Source organism: Vombatus ursinus, unplaced genomic scaffold, assembly GCF_900497805.2.
Source record: "Vombatus ursinus unplaced genomic scaffold, bare-nosed wombat genome assembly UNPS02014782.1, whole genome shotgun sequence".
Classification (NCBI taxonomy): domain Eukaryota; kingdom Metazoa; phylum Chordata; class Mammalia; order Diprotodontia; family Vombatidae; genus Vombatus; species Vombatus ursinus.
In genome coordinates this window covers 1,270,944-1,286,762 of record NW_020954560.1, presented here as the reverse complement: position 1 = coordinate 1,286,762, position 15,819 = coordinate 1,270,944, and the positions used below count along the sequence as shown (strand labels likewise).

Sequence of the window (15,819 nt, the reverse complement as noted above, 5' to 3'; positions counted from 1 at the left end):
CATATAGACCCTGAATTCGTTTTGGTAGGTATATTCCCGGGTATTTTATACTGTCTAGAGTTATTTTAAATGGGGTATTTCTAGCCATCTCTTCCTGTAGGATTCTGTTGGTGATATATAGGAATGCTGAAAATTTATGTGGGTTTACTTTATATCCTGCTGCTTTGTTGAAATTATTAATAATTTCAATTTACTTTCTAGTTGAGTCTTTAGGATTTTCTAAGCATATAATCATATTATCTTCAAAAAGATATAGTTTTACTACCTCATTCCCTATTCTGATTCCTTCTATTTTTTTCTCCTCTTATTGCTATTGCTAGGATTTCCAATACAATATTGAATAATATTGGTGACAATGAGTTTCCTTGTTTCACACCTGATCTTATTGGGAAGGTTTCTAGCTTATCCCTATTACAAATAATGCTTGCTAATGATTTTAGGTAAATGCTTCTTATCAATTTAAGGGAAAGTCCATTTATGCCCATCAAATTCTTCTTCTGCATCTATTGATTTTATCATACGATTTTTGTTACTTTTATTATTGATATAATCAATTATGTTAATAGTTTTCCTTATGTTAAACCATCCCTATATTCCCGATATGAATCCCACTTGGTGATAATATATAATCCTTGTAATATATTGTTGTAATCTTTTAGCTAGTATTTTATTTAGAATTCTTGCATCCATATTCATTAACAAAATTGATCTATAATTTTATTTTTTATTATTTATTTATTTTTTGTTTTCAACATTTACTTCCATAAGATTTTGAGTTCCAAATTTTCTCTCCGTCTTTCCTTTCCCCCCACCCCAAGACAGTGTGCAATTTGATATAGGCTCTACATATACATTCATATTGAACCTATATTCAAATTAGTCATGCTGTAAAGAAGAATTAGAACCAATGGGTGAAACCATGAGAAAGAAAAAACAAAAGAAAAAAAACAACAAAAGAAAGAGAAAATAGTATGCTTCAATCTGCATTCAGACTCTATAGTTCTTTTTCTGGATGTGGATAGCATTTTCCATCATGAGTCCTTTGAAGTTGTCTTGGATCCTTACATTGCTAAGAGATATGTCTATCAAAGTTAGTCATCACACATTGTGGCTGTTACTGTATACAATGTTCTCCTGGTTCTGCTCACTTCACTCAGCATCAGTTCATTCAAGTCTTTCCAGGTTTTTCTGATGTCTGCCTGCTCATCATTTCTTATAGCATAATAGTATTACATTACATTCATATACCACAGGGCAGCTAGGTGGCACAGTGGATAGAGCACCAGCCCTGGATTCGGGAGGACCTGAGTTCAAATCCGGCCTCCGACACATAACACTTACTAGCTGTGTGATCCTGGGTAAGTCACTTAACCCCATTGCCTAACCAAATTAAAAAAAAAAAACCACCATTCATATACCACAACTTGTTCAGCCATTCCCCAACTGATGGGCATCCCCTCAATTTCTAATTCTTTGCTACCACAAAAATAGCTGCTATAAATATTTTTGTACATGTGGGTCCCATTTTTATGATCTCTTTGGGATACAAGAAAACCACTGCTCTGCCCCAACTTTTGTTTATTTTTGCTGCTCTACATTCACCCTGAAGCACTATTTTATCTTCTTTGTGGAGAAAATCTGGAGAGCTTGGAATTTTCTGACCTATTCCACCATCTTCCCAGAATCCTAACTATGTATTGTTTAAGAACAGCTTGGTCCAACATTGGCAGTTATTGCTTGAGGTAGTAGAGGAAAATCCAATGATATAGATAAGAACACAGATTGTTTATATTTTTAAACATAATTTTCTCTTTTCACATCACCTTTTCCCCCTCATTCTCCATAAACCAGAGTTACCCTGACAACTCCTACTAGTAGGTGGAGTACTGGTCATGGAGTCAGGGACTGCTGGCTTCAAATCTCCATGCTATACTTACTAGCTGTGTGACCGTGGGCAGATCACTTAACTTGTATGGTTTTCTGTTTATTCATGTGTACAATCATAATAATAAGACCCATCATACTTCACAGGAATATTACAAAGCTCAAATGAGGCCATGTTTGTGAAGTACTTCAAAACCCTCTATAAATGGGACATTATCATTACCCTCCTCTTAGAGGAGAGGAGAAGATGAGGGAGGGAAGACGGAAGGGAAAAGCTGTGCAGGATATCCAGGAGTGACTCTCACTCCCTTTCATGCACTACCTATCCTAGTGACGTTGAGAAAGTCACTCAATGTATATTTTCTTAACTGCAAAATAAAGAGGTAAGAACTAATGATCAGCAACATCCAGCCCAGCTCAAAGATCCTATAAAAATAAAGACTCACCATCTTATAATACTTTAGAGGTTAACAAAGTACACCCTCCATACTATTACCTCACCTATAAAAGGGAATTAATGTGGAAGGGGTACAGGGTGAGTGGTAGTATGGTGTTTTGGTGAGTGGTAGTATGGTATTTATTAGGTAGGCAATGCTAGTATTCTTTTCCCTATTTAGAGATATAGAAACTAGTTCAGAGAGAGGTAACTTGTTAATGAATTCAATGCTTTTAAGTGTCACAGGTACTATCTCCACCATCCAATGGTTTGTTTGTTTGCTTGTCTGGGGGGGCGGGATAACAACTCTAAGGGGAAAGAAATTAAAGCTCTCCAGAAAAATTTGAAGACACCATGCCACCATTTCTAGTCCCAACCCATCCCCCTCTTCCGATCTCCTTCCCTTTTTAAGCCTTGTATACAAAGATTAATTCCGGACCTTGGACTCATTCCTATCCTGCCTCTCCTAGCCAATTAAACTTTCCAACCATATATTAGAAATAAAAGAGGACTTTCTCCCAGGCAATGCGTCCTTAGACATGAAAGAGCCTCAAAAACTTGTGTCCAAGTCAAAACACTTATGGTAATGTCCTCTTTCCCCACTGTTTCATAAGTCAAGGTCCCCTAAGTTCTATGTACCTGGATCACTGGTGAGCTCCCAGTGAAAACATCTTGGCTTTTCAAGTTCCACTAGTTATTATGGTGTGAGCTCATTATGCAGGCAGTTCTCAGGCCATTCTTCATGTCTAGGACCCTGATTTCTCAAGGTTAAGATTTGGATAATCACTAATAATAGGAGTGGCGTAGCCCATATTACACAATTAAATTTGGTATAACTCCTAAACTATGTATTAAATGCCTGCTAGGTGCAAGGCACTATATTAGGCACTGAGGAAACAATTCCATATAGTTGGTTTTTTTTAAGTTTTTACACCAACAAAACCAATGCAGCTAAATTAAAAGAGAAACAGGTAATAGGCAGGGGACTGGGAAGGGGGGGAATCTTGATAGCAAGTTTCTCTGATAAAGGTCTTATTTCTAAGACATAACAGGATTTGATTCAAATTTATAAGAGTAAGATCCGTTCCCAAATGATCAAAAAATATAAATAGGCAGTTTTTGCTGGAAGAAATCCAAGCTATCAATAACCATATTTTAAAATGTTCCAAATAACTAGTGATCAAAGGAATGCAAACTAAAACAACTCTGAAATTCCACCTTACCTTTTATATTAAGTAATCAAAGATGACAAAAGAGTGAAAGGACAAATGTTGTAGGGACCGTGAAAGCTTTGTGCCTGGCCTCTGGGATCTAGAGGACCAAGATAAATTGTAAAAGTTCAAAGAAAAGTTCCTAAGATTCTTCTAGAGCAGCTTAAAACATCTTAGCAGATTCTGAAGGTTCTGTGATTGATCATAAAGGAGTTTTGAAACACCTCCTTCCAACCCTGGTCATTCCCCTCCCCCACTCCCATCCCCCTCAGTCAAAAGAGTATCTCAGTGCAGGGGATTGCAAACAGCCCTGGGTTTTTCTATGAACTCCTCTCAGCCCAAATCGGACTAGGAGAAGAGAATTTCACCCTTCCCCTCCCCCCACCTTCAAATTCACCTTCCCGGACCAGGTGAAAGGTAGGAGCAGGGAGGCACCGCTGCTGCAGCTAGGCCCCGTTGGAAAGCCTTGGGCCCTGAGGCAACCCAGAAAGCCTACGAGTATCACCCAGGTTCAGGCACGTCCTGCTCACCACCACACCCACCTCCCAACACCCTCATGAAGGCAGTACGAGTAAAAAGCCAACCATACTCCGAACTTGGTAAGTCTGTTATTTTAAAGTTGTAGTTTTAACATATTAATCATGAGATGCTGATTTTCTGTGTAAAGTAATTTGGAAACGCATTCAACAACATTGAAGTCACCTGATTGGTAATGGGTTCGCTTCAAGTCTCAAATTGGTAAACTTTTGTATCAGTTATGTCAAACAACTTTCATAATTTGGTTACAGCTAAAACAATTTGGCTATCACTTATGAGAATTGTAAGACTGTTGGTTATTGTTTTAATGCTAAAAGTTAAAGCTAGTAATTGATTACTGTGTATGTGTAAAGGAGGGTATGAGGTGAAAGCCTCATCTAGATTGGTTCTGCCCATTCAGAGCAGTCCTCAGCTCTAAGGGTAGATAGGGTGGATAGGAAGTCCCTTCTCTGGGGTCCTTGTGGACCCCCTTATTTTGTAAACTTCCCCAAAAAGCTTGTTTAGGTTATGGAGTTCCTAAACAATGAACTTGGCTTGCTGAGAATTTGCAAGTATATAGAAATGATCTCTAACAATTGGCTTTTATACCAGGACAAATTTAAATTTGAGATGTAAATCCTAGAAAATTTTTCTCTAAGCTGTGATTAGTGGAAATTTGTTGTTTGAGGTAAAAGCTTTTGGGACTATAACTGAATTTTGAGTTGTCTAATGGATCATAATAATCCACCAATAATCATTAGTCAATAATCCGCCATCTGAGAAAAACGCCGCAAGCTACTCTGAGAGAACGTGATATAGGTGGGAGGTCCCACCTCTGGGAAAAGCAGAAAGGACAATTTTAGCCTCAGTCTAAGATGGGATCCTCCTGGCTCCGCTTCCCCATTATGTTCTTTTGAAAAGAAATGTTACCCAACAGGCTATTCCTGAGACTGGCTTTGAGGTGGAATTGATAATGCATGGTTGGAAAACTGAATTATATGAATTCAAAAAGAGCTAAAGATGTTTTATCCTGTCATATTTGAATTCTCAATCTTGTCCCTGCTTTATCCTTTTATAGCAAATTTCTATAGTCAGAGCAAACAGACAGTAAAAGGGGTCCATCATTAGCATCCCATTTGTTTGAGGGGGGAATGATGGGACGCTAATGATGGACCCCTAAAAGGTCCTGGACATTCCTGCGTCTCCCAAATCCCTGGAGTTCACCTGGAGCACCTAGCCCTTCCCAGTTAATAATCCTTTCAGCTGTCGGTGCTGTAGCTTTGACCCTGCCCCAATCTCCAATTCTCTGTTACCTCTAACCTAGCCTAGCCCTTCATTGTCTGTTACCTCAGGGATGCCTCCCCCCACCCCCACCACTTCCCACCCTTAATTATCTCCTAGTCACCCCAAACTTCTCTGTTCCATGCCTTGATCACATCCAGATTTTCCCACAGTCTTTCTGTAAAGAAGCCCCATCTTGTCCCCATTAAATTGCTCAGATTCTTAAAATCTAGCCAATAGCGCAGACTCACTAGGAATCTTGCCTACCCCAACCGATATTTTAATAAACCTTGTCTCTGACTGAAAAAAGAAAAAAAAAGAAAGGAGGACATGAAGAAGAAGGCATCTCAAGTATGGCGGACAGTCTATGCAAAGCACCAGAGGTAGGACACATCCAGAAATTCACAAGAGACAAAATTCAAGAAGGGAACCAGTAACAAAGTTCAAAGACAATACAAGACAATGAAAAGAATGATAATCTTAGATTCATATAATCATAAATTTAGAGCTAGAATGAACCTCAAAGATCATCCAGTTCAACCACCTAATTTTATATATAAGGAAATCAAGACCTAGAGAGGTCAAGTGATTTGTCCGAGGTAACACAAGCAGAAGTTGTCACAGCCGGGATTTGAATCTAAGTGCTCTGACTTTCAATCTAATAATCTTTCAACCACACTGCATTGCTTCCACAGATTATAGGAATTCAAATCCCACATTGGTTACTTTCTATTTCTATACCCTTGGGCAATGTCTTTCCTTCTCTGGGCTTCAGTATCCTCATTTGTAAAATAGGAGAATTTGATGAGATGACCTTTAACATCACATTCAACTCAAAATCTATAATCTGAAGATTAATGTGGATAATTAGATAATTCACTAACCAACTGAGGATCATAAAAGATGAAAGTAAGGGCAAGTAACAGAGGAAAATATCTGTGTGGTCCTATAAAATATCTGTTCCTATAAAAATAGTGTCAGAACCACTAAATAACAATGACTGACGTTTATACAAAATGCTTCATTTACATTATCTGATTTGAGCTCCACATAAGCCCTGTGAGGTATGTATTGCCGGTATTATCCACATTTTGTAGGTGAGGTAATGGAGGATCAAAGGGTTTAGCTGATTTGCTAATGGGATCTCCTCTGTTTGTCATTCCAATAAGATCAGAAGTAAAGGATATCCATCATAACCACTACTATTTGACACAGTGTTGGAAGAGCTAGCTATAAAACAGACTTAGAGGAGGCAAAATGGAGGCACAATTCCATTAAGTTTTTTTTTTAAGTTTTTACACCAACAAAACCAATGCAGCTAAATTAAAAGAGAAACAGGTAATAGGCGGGGGGGGGGGGGGTGGAAGGAAGAGGGGGAATCTTGATAGCAAGTTTCTCTGATAAAGGTCTTATTTCTAAGACATAACAGGACTTGATTCAAATTTATAAGAGTAAGATCCATTCCCAAATGGTTGATAAATACAAATAGGCAGTTTTCGCTGGAAGAAATCCAAGCTATCAATAACCATATTTTAAAATGTTCCAAATAACTAGTAATTTAAGGAATGCAAATTAAAACAACTCTGAAATTCCACCTTACCTTTTCTATTAAGTTATCAAAGATGACAAAAGAGTAAAAGACAAATGTTGTAGGGGCTGCAGGAAAACAAACTTTAATGCACTGCTGGTCAAGCTATGAGTTGGTCCAGTCATTTAGGACAGTAATTTGAAACAATGCCTCAAAAGTTACTAAATGGTACCTACTTTTGACCTAGCAATACCACTACTAGGCCTATAACCCAAAGAGATCAAAGAAAAGGGGAAAGTACCCATATGTACAAAAATATTTATAGCAGCTCTTCTTGTAATGGCAAAGAAGACAAAAACGGAGGGGATGTCCATCAAGTGGGGAATTATTCCCTTAAAATGGTTTGTTCATATTTACTTTTTTCTGTTTCTCTTAACTCCCGTGTTTGCACTTCAGAGTTTCTGTTCAACTATGGTCTTTTTTATCAGAAATGCTTGGAAGTGCTGTATCTCATTAAGTATTCGTTTTTCCTCTTTATATTCAGTTTTACTGGATAAGGTATTCTTAGCTGTAATCCTATATCTTTTGCCTTCTGGAATATCATGTTCTAAATTCTCTATTCTTTCATGGTGAAAGGCTTCATATGGGGACCTGACTATGGCCCCTTGGTACTTAAATTCTTTCTTTCTGTCCACTTGTAGTATTTTTAGTTTGACCTAGAAGTTCTGGATTTTAGCTAAGATGTTCTTATGAATTTTCCTTTGGGGGTTTCTTGCAGGATATGGCCAATAGATTCTTTCTATTTCTACTTTAGTCTCTGGCTCCAAGAGATCTAGCTAGTTTTATTTTAAGATTTCTTGAAATTTGATGTCTAGGTTCTTTTTTGGTCATGGCATTCAATGATTCTTAACTTTTTTTCTCCCTAATCTGTTTCCAGGTCAGTTGTTTTTGCTATAAGATATCTTATATTTTCTTGTATTTTTTCAGTATTTTGACTTTGTTTTAATATTTCTTGTTTTCTCCTGGAGTCATTGACTTCTATTTAGGCCATTCTAATTTTCAGGGAGTTTGATGCTTGAACAAGTCTTCTGTACCTCTTGCACTAAACTGTTAATTCCCTTTTCAATTCTTTCTTCCATCGCTTTCAACTTTTTTCTCCCATTTTTTCCTGTACTCTCATTTAATTTATAAAAATATTTCTAACTCTTTTTTTAAACCCTTACTTCATCTCTTCTAGGAATTCTAGTTCAGTTTGTACTCAAGCTGTGTTTTTCTCAGAGGCTTTGTTTATAGGTGTCTTTGAATCATGCATTTCTATGTCTGTTTCTTAAGTTTCCCCACCACCATAACAGCTCTTTATGGTGGGGTTCTTGTTTTTGTTTGCTTCTTCTTCCAGCCTGCTTCCTGACTTGAGATTTGGTGTTAGCACTAGGCTCTGCCACACTCCTGGAAGGAAAGGGGGCTGGTCCTGTTATTATTTTCTTTGGGTATTGATTATTACCTGTTTCCAATATCTCAGAGATAGACTGATAACCTGCAAGCTTTCAGTGGTCCCACAGTGGTCTGATTCAAGGCACAGGATCATTGTTATCCTTTCCCCTTAGTCTGAGCTCCGAAAGCTCCTGACCTGAATTTGGATCTGAGCAACAGTAGACTACTCCTGGACTTAGCTCCTATAATGCTGTGCTGTTGTAGGTTACCCTTTGGTCTAGGATTCTTAACCTGTTCTTAAAGCCTCACCAAACTTCAGACTAGTCCAGAAGCTAGAACTGAGACCCTGCTCTGCTCTTGTGGTCTGAGCTACCCTACTGCTACTTGCTTCTGAATTTACTCCTTCTCAGTACACAGTCCCAGACCTCCCTACCCAGGAATGCAACCCCCTAGTCCAGTTTCTCTTCTTACCCTGAAACTAGGTAGTGAGTGCCAAAGCTGCCAATGGACACCTGCTGCTGCCCCCTGTACTTAGTGCTCTGATATGGGTCTGGGATCTCCTCTTGACTTGATGTATAGCATCTTGCTGGGCAATGGAGTATCTCATTAGCTTTGTGCTCATGACAAGACCCCATCCCCACTGTCTGCAGACCTCTCTGTTTCTCTATGCTGGTCTGGATTGGAAAAATGAATGGCTGTGACTTTTTCTGGATGTCTCCATCAGGGAGGATTCAGTCTGATGTGTTTTCTAGATCTGTTTGGAAACTCTGTTTTGTAAATTTTAAAGTGCTATAGAGATGCTAGCTATAATCATCCTTGTCATTATCATTGTTATTATTAAACGGGAATCATCAAAACTCCTGGGGGAAGGTTAAAAAGAAAGAAAACAAAGTACATCACTGGAACAGATTAGATAAGAAAGAAAATGAAGCAATCAAAAACAATTGCACGGTGTTTGACTCAAGAAGATAAAATTGGAAGGACTCTTTTTGATTAAAAAACTGGGGAAACTAGAATTCAGTTTGACAGAAATTAGTTTTAGCATAACATCTTAACACCCTATACCAAAATCATTTGAAAATGTGTTCCTGATGTGACCTGAATATAGAAGGTCATTTTAAAATAAATGAGGACAAGGGAGAAAAAAACCTGTTGCAGTAGGAGAATGACTTCTTCTCCTAGAGTTTGTGATAGAGAAGGAAAGTCAAGTCAGGGAAAGGGTCAGAATAGAGATTGGACATATGATTTCAGTGATGTAGGGAAGCCACAGATAGAGTTAATTCCCTCTACCAATTCAGGTCAGTACCTTCTCTAAAACTCTGTAAGTCTTAGGGAGTTGCTAGGATGTTGAAAGGTTAAGTGATTTACCCAGGGTGACACAGCCAGTGTATGTCAAGTCAGAGAAAGATCCATGAAAAATGTGGAATTTATGGGGCAGCTAGATGGTACAGTGGATAGAGCTCCAGCCTTGGAGTAAGGAGGACCCGAGTTCAAATCCAGCCTCAGACACATGATGCTTACTAGCTGTGTGACCCTGGGCAAGTCACTTAACCCCAATTGCCTCACCAAGAAGCAAAAAAAATGTGGAATTTGAGCTAGATGCAAGGATGGGTAGGATTTTGATAGTGGTAGCATTTATATAGCACCGACTATGTGCCAGGCACTGTGCTAAACACTTCACAAATATTATTTCATTTGACCTTTACAGCAACCCTACGAGGTAGGTGATATTATTATTCCCATTTTACATTTGAGGAAAATGAGGCAAACAGAGGTTAAGGGACTTCCCAAGGATCACACAACCAGTAAGTATCTGAGGCTGGATTTGAACTCAGGCCTTTCTGACTCCGGGCCAAGCACTCTATCCACTGTTCTACCTTGCTGTCTCTAGCTAAACAAAACCTCTTCTGGGAGACAGGAGGCTCTCACCCTTATCCAATTACTTCCTTGTCTAAGACTCACATTGCTTGAATCTGGTTCTCTTACACCCGAGGATAGATGTGTCCTTCCCTCCCACATCCTGAGGAATGAGCTGAAACCTTGAGATGACCATGAGCTTCTGATAGGGCCTGAGAGTCATGACAAAGCTGACCTTGCTCAAAGCAGGAGGAGAAAGACTGAGAAATCAAAAAGAGAAACAATTTTGTAAAAGCCGCACATTCCAAGGCAAGGAGGAGGACCCAAGAGCCTAGCTCTCAGCAGAACGTGAAACTAGTCATCTGTCTTTAGTGGTAAAGGACAACCAGCATCCAGGCTTATTTAAAGGACTGGAAGGTACTGCCTTTTGACAACTAACAGGAGTTAGACTGTCTGTGTGTGTGTGTGTGTGTGTGTGTGTGTGTGTGTTTTCCTTCTTGACCACCTATTTCACTTCTAGTTTTGGTGGGGCTAGAGATCCTCTAGGGACAAATGCAAATGAAGGAATCAGAGAAGATTCAGAATCCATAGCCTCTTAAGGGTAATCAGAGTCCAAACCCCAACCGACATAGGAAGCTCTTCTCTAATGCCTTTACCATGTGTGACTGTCCTGACTTTGCTTGATGTCATATGATAATGGAGACCTCACTGCTACCAGTCTATTTCAATTTGGGACAACTAATCATTTAGGAAGGTTTTCCCTGAGAGCAAGACAAAATCTGACTCTCAGCAACTTCTAGATTTCCCACAGCCCCAGTCTAGCCTGGGGCTTCTTTTAGAGGTCCAAGTTCTGCCTGTCTCCATCAGCAGGAGTGTTCTGCCAAGAGGTAATTAGTACTACATTGCCTATGGAGAAGTGGAGCTGTCTGGTGACAGGGGCAGGAGGATTTCTGGGGCAGAGGATCGTCCGCCTGCTGCTGGAGGAAGAAAAAGAGCTGGAGGAGATCCGGGTCCTGGACAAAGTCTTCAGTCCTCAGTTGCTATTAGAATTTTCAGGTAAGTGAGCTCAATAGTTCTGGGTGTGTTCCTGTGGAATTTAGAGCCAGGAGCACCTGGGTTCAAATCCCACCTTAGACACTTATTAACCGTGACCCTAGGCAAAGCACTGAACCTCTTTGTGCCTCAGCTTCTTCAAATAAGAGGGTTAGACTCAGTGTCTTCTAACATCCTTTCTAGAGCTAAATCTGTGCTTGTGATCTTATCATTCCATGTCAGAGGGCCTCTCAAATGGCCACAGCTGCTGTACAAAGATGAACCACACTATTAGTTAACTTGATTTTCAAAGCACCAACCAAAAAAAAAATTCATAGGAGAGAGAGGAAGAAGTATTGGACCAAGAGTCCAGAGACCTGGCTTCTAGGCATAGCTCTGTCACCATGAAACTATGTGAGCTTGGACCTTCAGTTTCCCATTTGTTAAATGAGGGAGGCTTAGAAGACTAGCCGATCCAGAGAATAGCTCAGAATGTTCCATTCTGAACATTCTGTGAGCCTATATGAGCTCCTGCTTCCTGCTACAACAAAGGATTTCCTGATTGCTGGCACCCTGGGGTTTTTTCTGGTTTGTTTGCTTTATGTCCTCCTCCTGCTGTTCCCTTCTTCCCCATTACTAAGCCTGCTACTTTTCTCTCTTCTCTTTACACCTTTCTTAAAGTGAAACAGTAGGGAATAAAATGGCAGCCAAAATGTGTTAGCAATAGAGGGCCTGGTTAGGGCATCGGTTGGGAAGTTAAGAGGCTGAAACACTGGGCCACCAACTTCAGTGATTATCTACAACTTAATCTGGTCCTGTCCTTCCTCACCAGAAAATCTAGATTTGGGCTAAAAGGAGAGAGTCAATTTTGTAGCTAAAATTCATTAGGTCTTTTTTTTTTCATTAGGCCTTTCTTAAAATGAGTCTCTGGTACAGAGCAAAAGCTAAACAGCTCCTGACAGTAGATTTTTCAAAGACTTTTTGCCTTGTCCCCACTCACACCCCATCCTGTCCCTAGGAGTGCAATCTACACACATTGCCTCACAACTCTTTGAAGGAGGTAGAGCAAATATTAGCTCTATTTGGCAAATGAGAAAATTAAGGCCTGAGGACAGATAAACTTACTTGCTGAGACCACCGTGATACAACCAGGAGTAGTATCCATTTCTCCTTTTCTGTGATCTGAATCAGCTCACTTTTTAAAGTTGCGCAAATGACTGGGATGTGAAATAGTGGTTTGGCTTGTTCTTGGTAAGGGAAGATGGTAGGACATCTTTCAGCCATGGCCTCTAAGCACAATGCTTTGAACATAGAGACACACAGTAATGGTTTGTCAAATAACTGAATGAATGAATGAATGAATGAATGAATGAATGAATGAATGAATGAATACTGTGCCAGACCAGGTCAGAAGAGTCTTCTCTGCCCAGATAAACCAATGCCTTGTTTGGTTTGGTGCTAGGAGAAAGGGAGATGGCAGAGATAATCTTTCAAGGTTGTGCCTTGATAAGAACCAGTGAAGTAGGTGCCAGGGCCCCATCTTCCTCTTCCCTCAGCTTCTTGCAGACACCATCTGCCATCTTAGCACAGTGCTAGACATAGTAAGAACTTAAGAAACGCTTGTCCTTTACCTCTTTCTTTTCTTTGGAGCACAAAATGCAGGGGAGCATGCTTGCTTCACTAAAAGCACATGTGCTTCTATGGAGAAACATGCCAGCCAGATTCAGGCCCCTGGGCTCTCAAGGCAGTGAAACTGGGCAGTGCCAAGGGGTCCCATCCATAGAGCTGTGCCCGGGAACACTATGACATTGTTCACATTTTTCACTTTTCAAGAAGCCTTTCCATCTTTTTAATCATGGTCCTTGCAATCACCCTGAGAGACAGATAGTTAGGGTCAGTATTACTATCCCTATTTTTTTAACCAGCCCTATGATTTCATTGATATAAAGAATTTCTAATGTGGCAAGTCTTTCTCTACCAAGGTAGATTGCATCTGGTTTGTAATTTATAGTCTAAGAGCCCAGGTTCCAAACCTGCTGGGGTCTGGGAGCTTCTGTTTTGGTTTTTTTTTTTTTAAATTTTGATAATTGTATTTCAATATAATTGGTTTCCTTTTTAATCCCATGCATTTTATTTTGTGCATTTAAAAACATTATTCAGAGAAGGGATCCACTGTCTTTACCAAATGGTCAAAGGGTCGAGGACACAAGAAAGGTTAAGAACTCTTGTTGCTTGGACAATGAGAGGTCAACTGGCTGGATCAGGGTCTGACTCTCAGAGGCAGGCCTGGAATTTCAGTCTTTCTACCTCTGGGGCCAGCTCTCTATCCACTGTGCCACACTCCCTCTCCCTCCTTTGAAGTTTTATAGGTGAGAGGCTGATGGCACAATAATGTCAGATAATGGTCCCAGCCAGGGTCATGTAGCAAGTTAGTGTCAGTTCTAGGAACCAAATTCCTCTCTTTGAACTCCCCTCCTTCCCCATTTCTTTGTCGCCTATCATGATTCCTCCTGTTACAAAGAGACATCTTAGAAGTTCTTAGATCAAGGCATGTGGTTGCCCACATTGCTATTGTTTTTAGGTACAAGTGGTGGAATGGGTAAGAGCACTGAGTCATGAAGTCAGGAAGATCTGGGTTCAATCCTATTTCAGACACTTACTAGATGTATGACCCTGGGTGAGTCACTTAACCTCTGTCTGCCTCAGTTTACTCACCTATAAAATAGCGACAATAATAGCACCTATCTTAAAAGAGCTGTTGGGAGGATCAAATGAGGTAGGATATGTTCAGTGCTTTGAAAACCTTAAAATGCTTTATCATTATTAGACAAGATTTGAAAAATTACAAACCTCAGGTCTCGTGTGCTACCCACCTCCACTGTGATAAAATAAACACCTATTTGTCAATGAAGAATGGTATTTTGGGCATTTAAAAAATACAGATTTTTTTAAAATCACATTAAGAAGCGTGGCTTTGTACAATCGCCTCCCTCAGTGTGTGTATGGTGAGGCTGTGAGAGGAGAAGGAGAGGATACAGGGAAAGAAATACTTCCTGAGTTGCCTAATACACCAGAATTGGACTTTTCTGTTCCACAATGATGTGCACCAGGCAGTGAGCTGAATGCCAGAGTGCTGAGCACTATTTCCCTACCACCACCACCACCGTCTCTATTACCTGTGATGAATGAAAACCCTGAGAAACAGAGTTTCTGAGTAATTAATAATCAATTTATTAATTAGGCTACCCAGCAATAAGGAATTGATAGTCAGTGGTTTCTCTCAGTAACCAAAGACCCCAAGAGAGACCTTGAAATGCCTTAAATACCTTCTGAAAGGGAATTCCCCTGACAACTGAAACTCAACCTTGATTGGGGGACATTTAATGAAGAACTGGGCTAAAAGTCTTCAGCTCCTAGAGCTGAGAATGTGGCTTAATCATGAAACTCGGGAGCCTCCAGCAATCTGGAGAAGGGAAGCCATTTCCATCTGGACCTCGAAGGCTGGTTTCCTCCTTCATGAGCTAGGTCACCTTAAACTCTAGCAGAGGGGTCCAAGGGCAGGGGTTCCTTCCCTCTGGGTAAGGGCTCACCCAGACTAGATTATATTTATGCTCAACAGAAATTAGGCCTCAGGGGGCAGCTAGGTGGTACAGTGGATAGAGCACCAGCCCTGAAATCAGGAGGACCTGCGTTCAAATCTGGCCTCAGACCAAACACTTGACACTTACTAGCTGTGTGACCCTGGGCAAGTCGCTTAACCCCAATTGCCTAAAAAGGAAAAAAAAAAGAAATTAGACCTCATAGTTGAGTGGGGTCCCTTAAAAGTTGGGTGGCACCCAAAATTGAGGAGTATGTGCCTTGAGGGCTAGGAAAAATCTCATCAACTAGCCATGCTTTGTAGAGTCTGTCTGACCTTAACAGAAGTTAGGCCTTTACAGGAAATAGAAGGGGAAAGGGTTGATAACGATGAATAATTGCTTATTAATATAAAAGTATAACATTAATTTCTCTCATACCTTCACCTTGTCTTCTGATCCAGGGTTTAGAATGAATTACAGTATTCTGGGATGGCCATGTGCAGACTAAAAAATTAAAGGAGAAGCGCAAAGTGAGAGGAACATTTGGATCATTTGGGTATATCCTAGAGACGAAGCAGAGGGACTGGCTCGCAAGGAAACGGTGAAAGAGGCCAAGGGGCTTTCACCCATTTCTGTCTTCTGTGTCTCTCTCTCCGCTCCACGTGACTCTCCCAACCATTTCTCACCTCCCACCCACATTTACCCTCCTTCTGGTTTCTTTCTCTTCTTCTTCCTCCTCCTGATTCCCCCTCCCCCATAACTCAGTGCTCCCTATCTATTCTATCCGTATCCTCTCCAGTTCCTGAGCTCATATTGGCCTGATCAGCCACAATCTGACACATAGTGGACACATTTTAGTCCTCTTTGAGACCAAAGGATAGCAGCCAACCAACTCCCAAGGCTCAATATCCACCCTCTAAAGCCTTCATCCTGCTACCACTGCCTCTTTTCATGCCCCAACTTCCAGGTTCCAGAGGTCAGGAAAGATGCCAAGGGCAGGTCTGCTGCACAGCAATTGGATGATGATGATGATGATGATGATGATGATGATGATGATGATGATGA

At 40.4% G+C, this 15,819-nt stretch overlaps 1 protein-coding gene across 1 annotated transcript in view; it reads left to right on the top strand.

The window, feature by feature from the left end:
• Nucleotides 1-3,971: 3,971 nt before the first annotated feature.
• HSD3B2 (hydroxy-delta-5-steroid dehydrogenase, 3 beta- and steroid delta-isomerase 2) overlaps nucleotides 3,972-15,819 on the top strand; it is a 15,058-nt gene continuing 3,210 nt past the window's right edge. Inside the window, exons 1-2 of the mRNA XM_027866726.1 lie at nucleotides 3,972-4,130; nucleotides 11,012-11,200. Of these exons, the coding sequence (XP_027722527.1) occupies nucleotides 4,088-4,130; nucleotides 11,012-11,200 (232 nt within the window). The 5' untranslated portion in view covers nucleotides 3,972-4,087. The remainder of the gene's footprint in view (nucleotides 4,131-11,011; nucleotides 11,201-15,819) is intronic.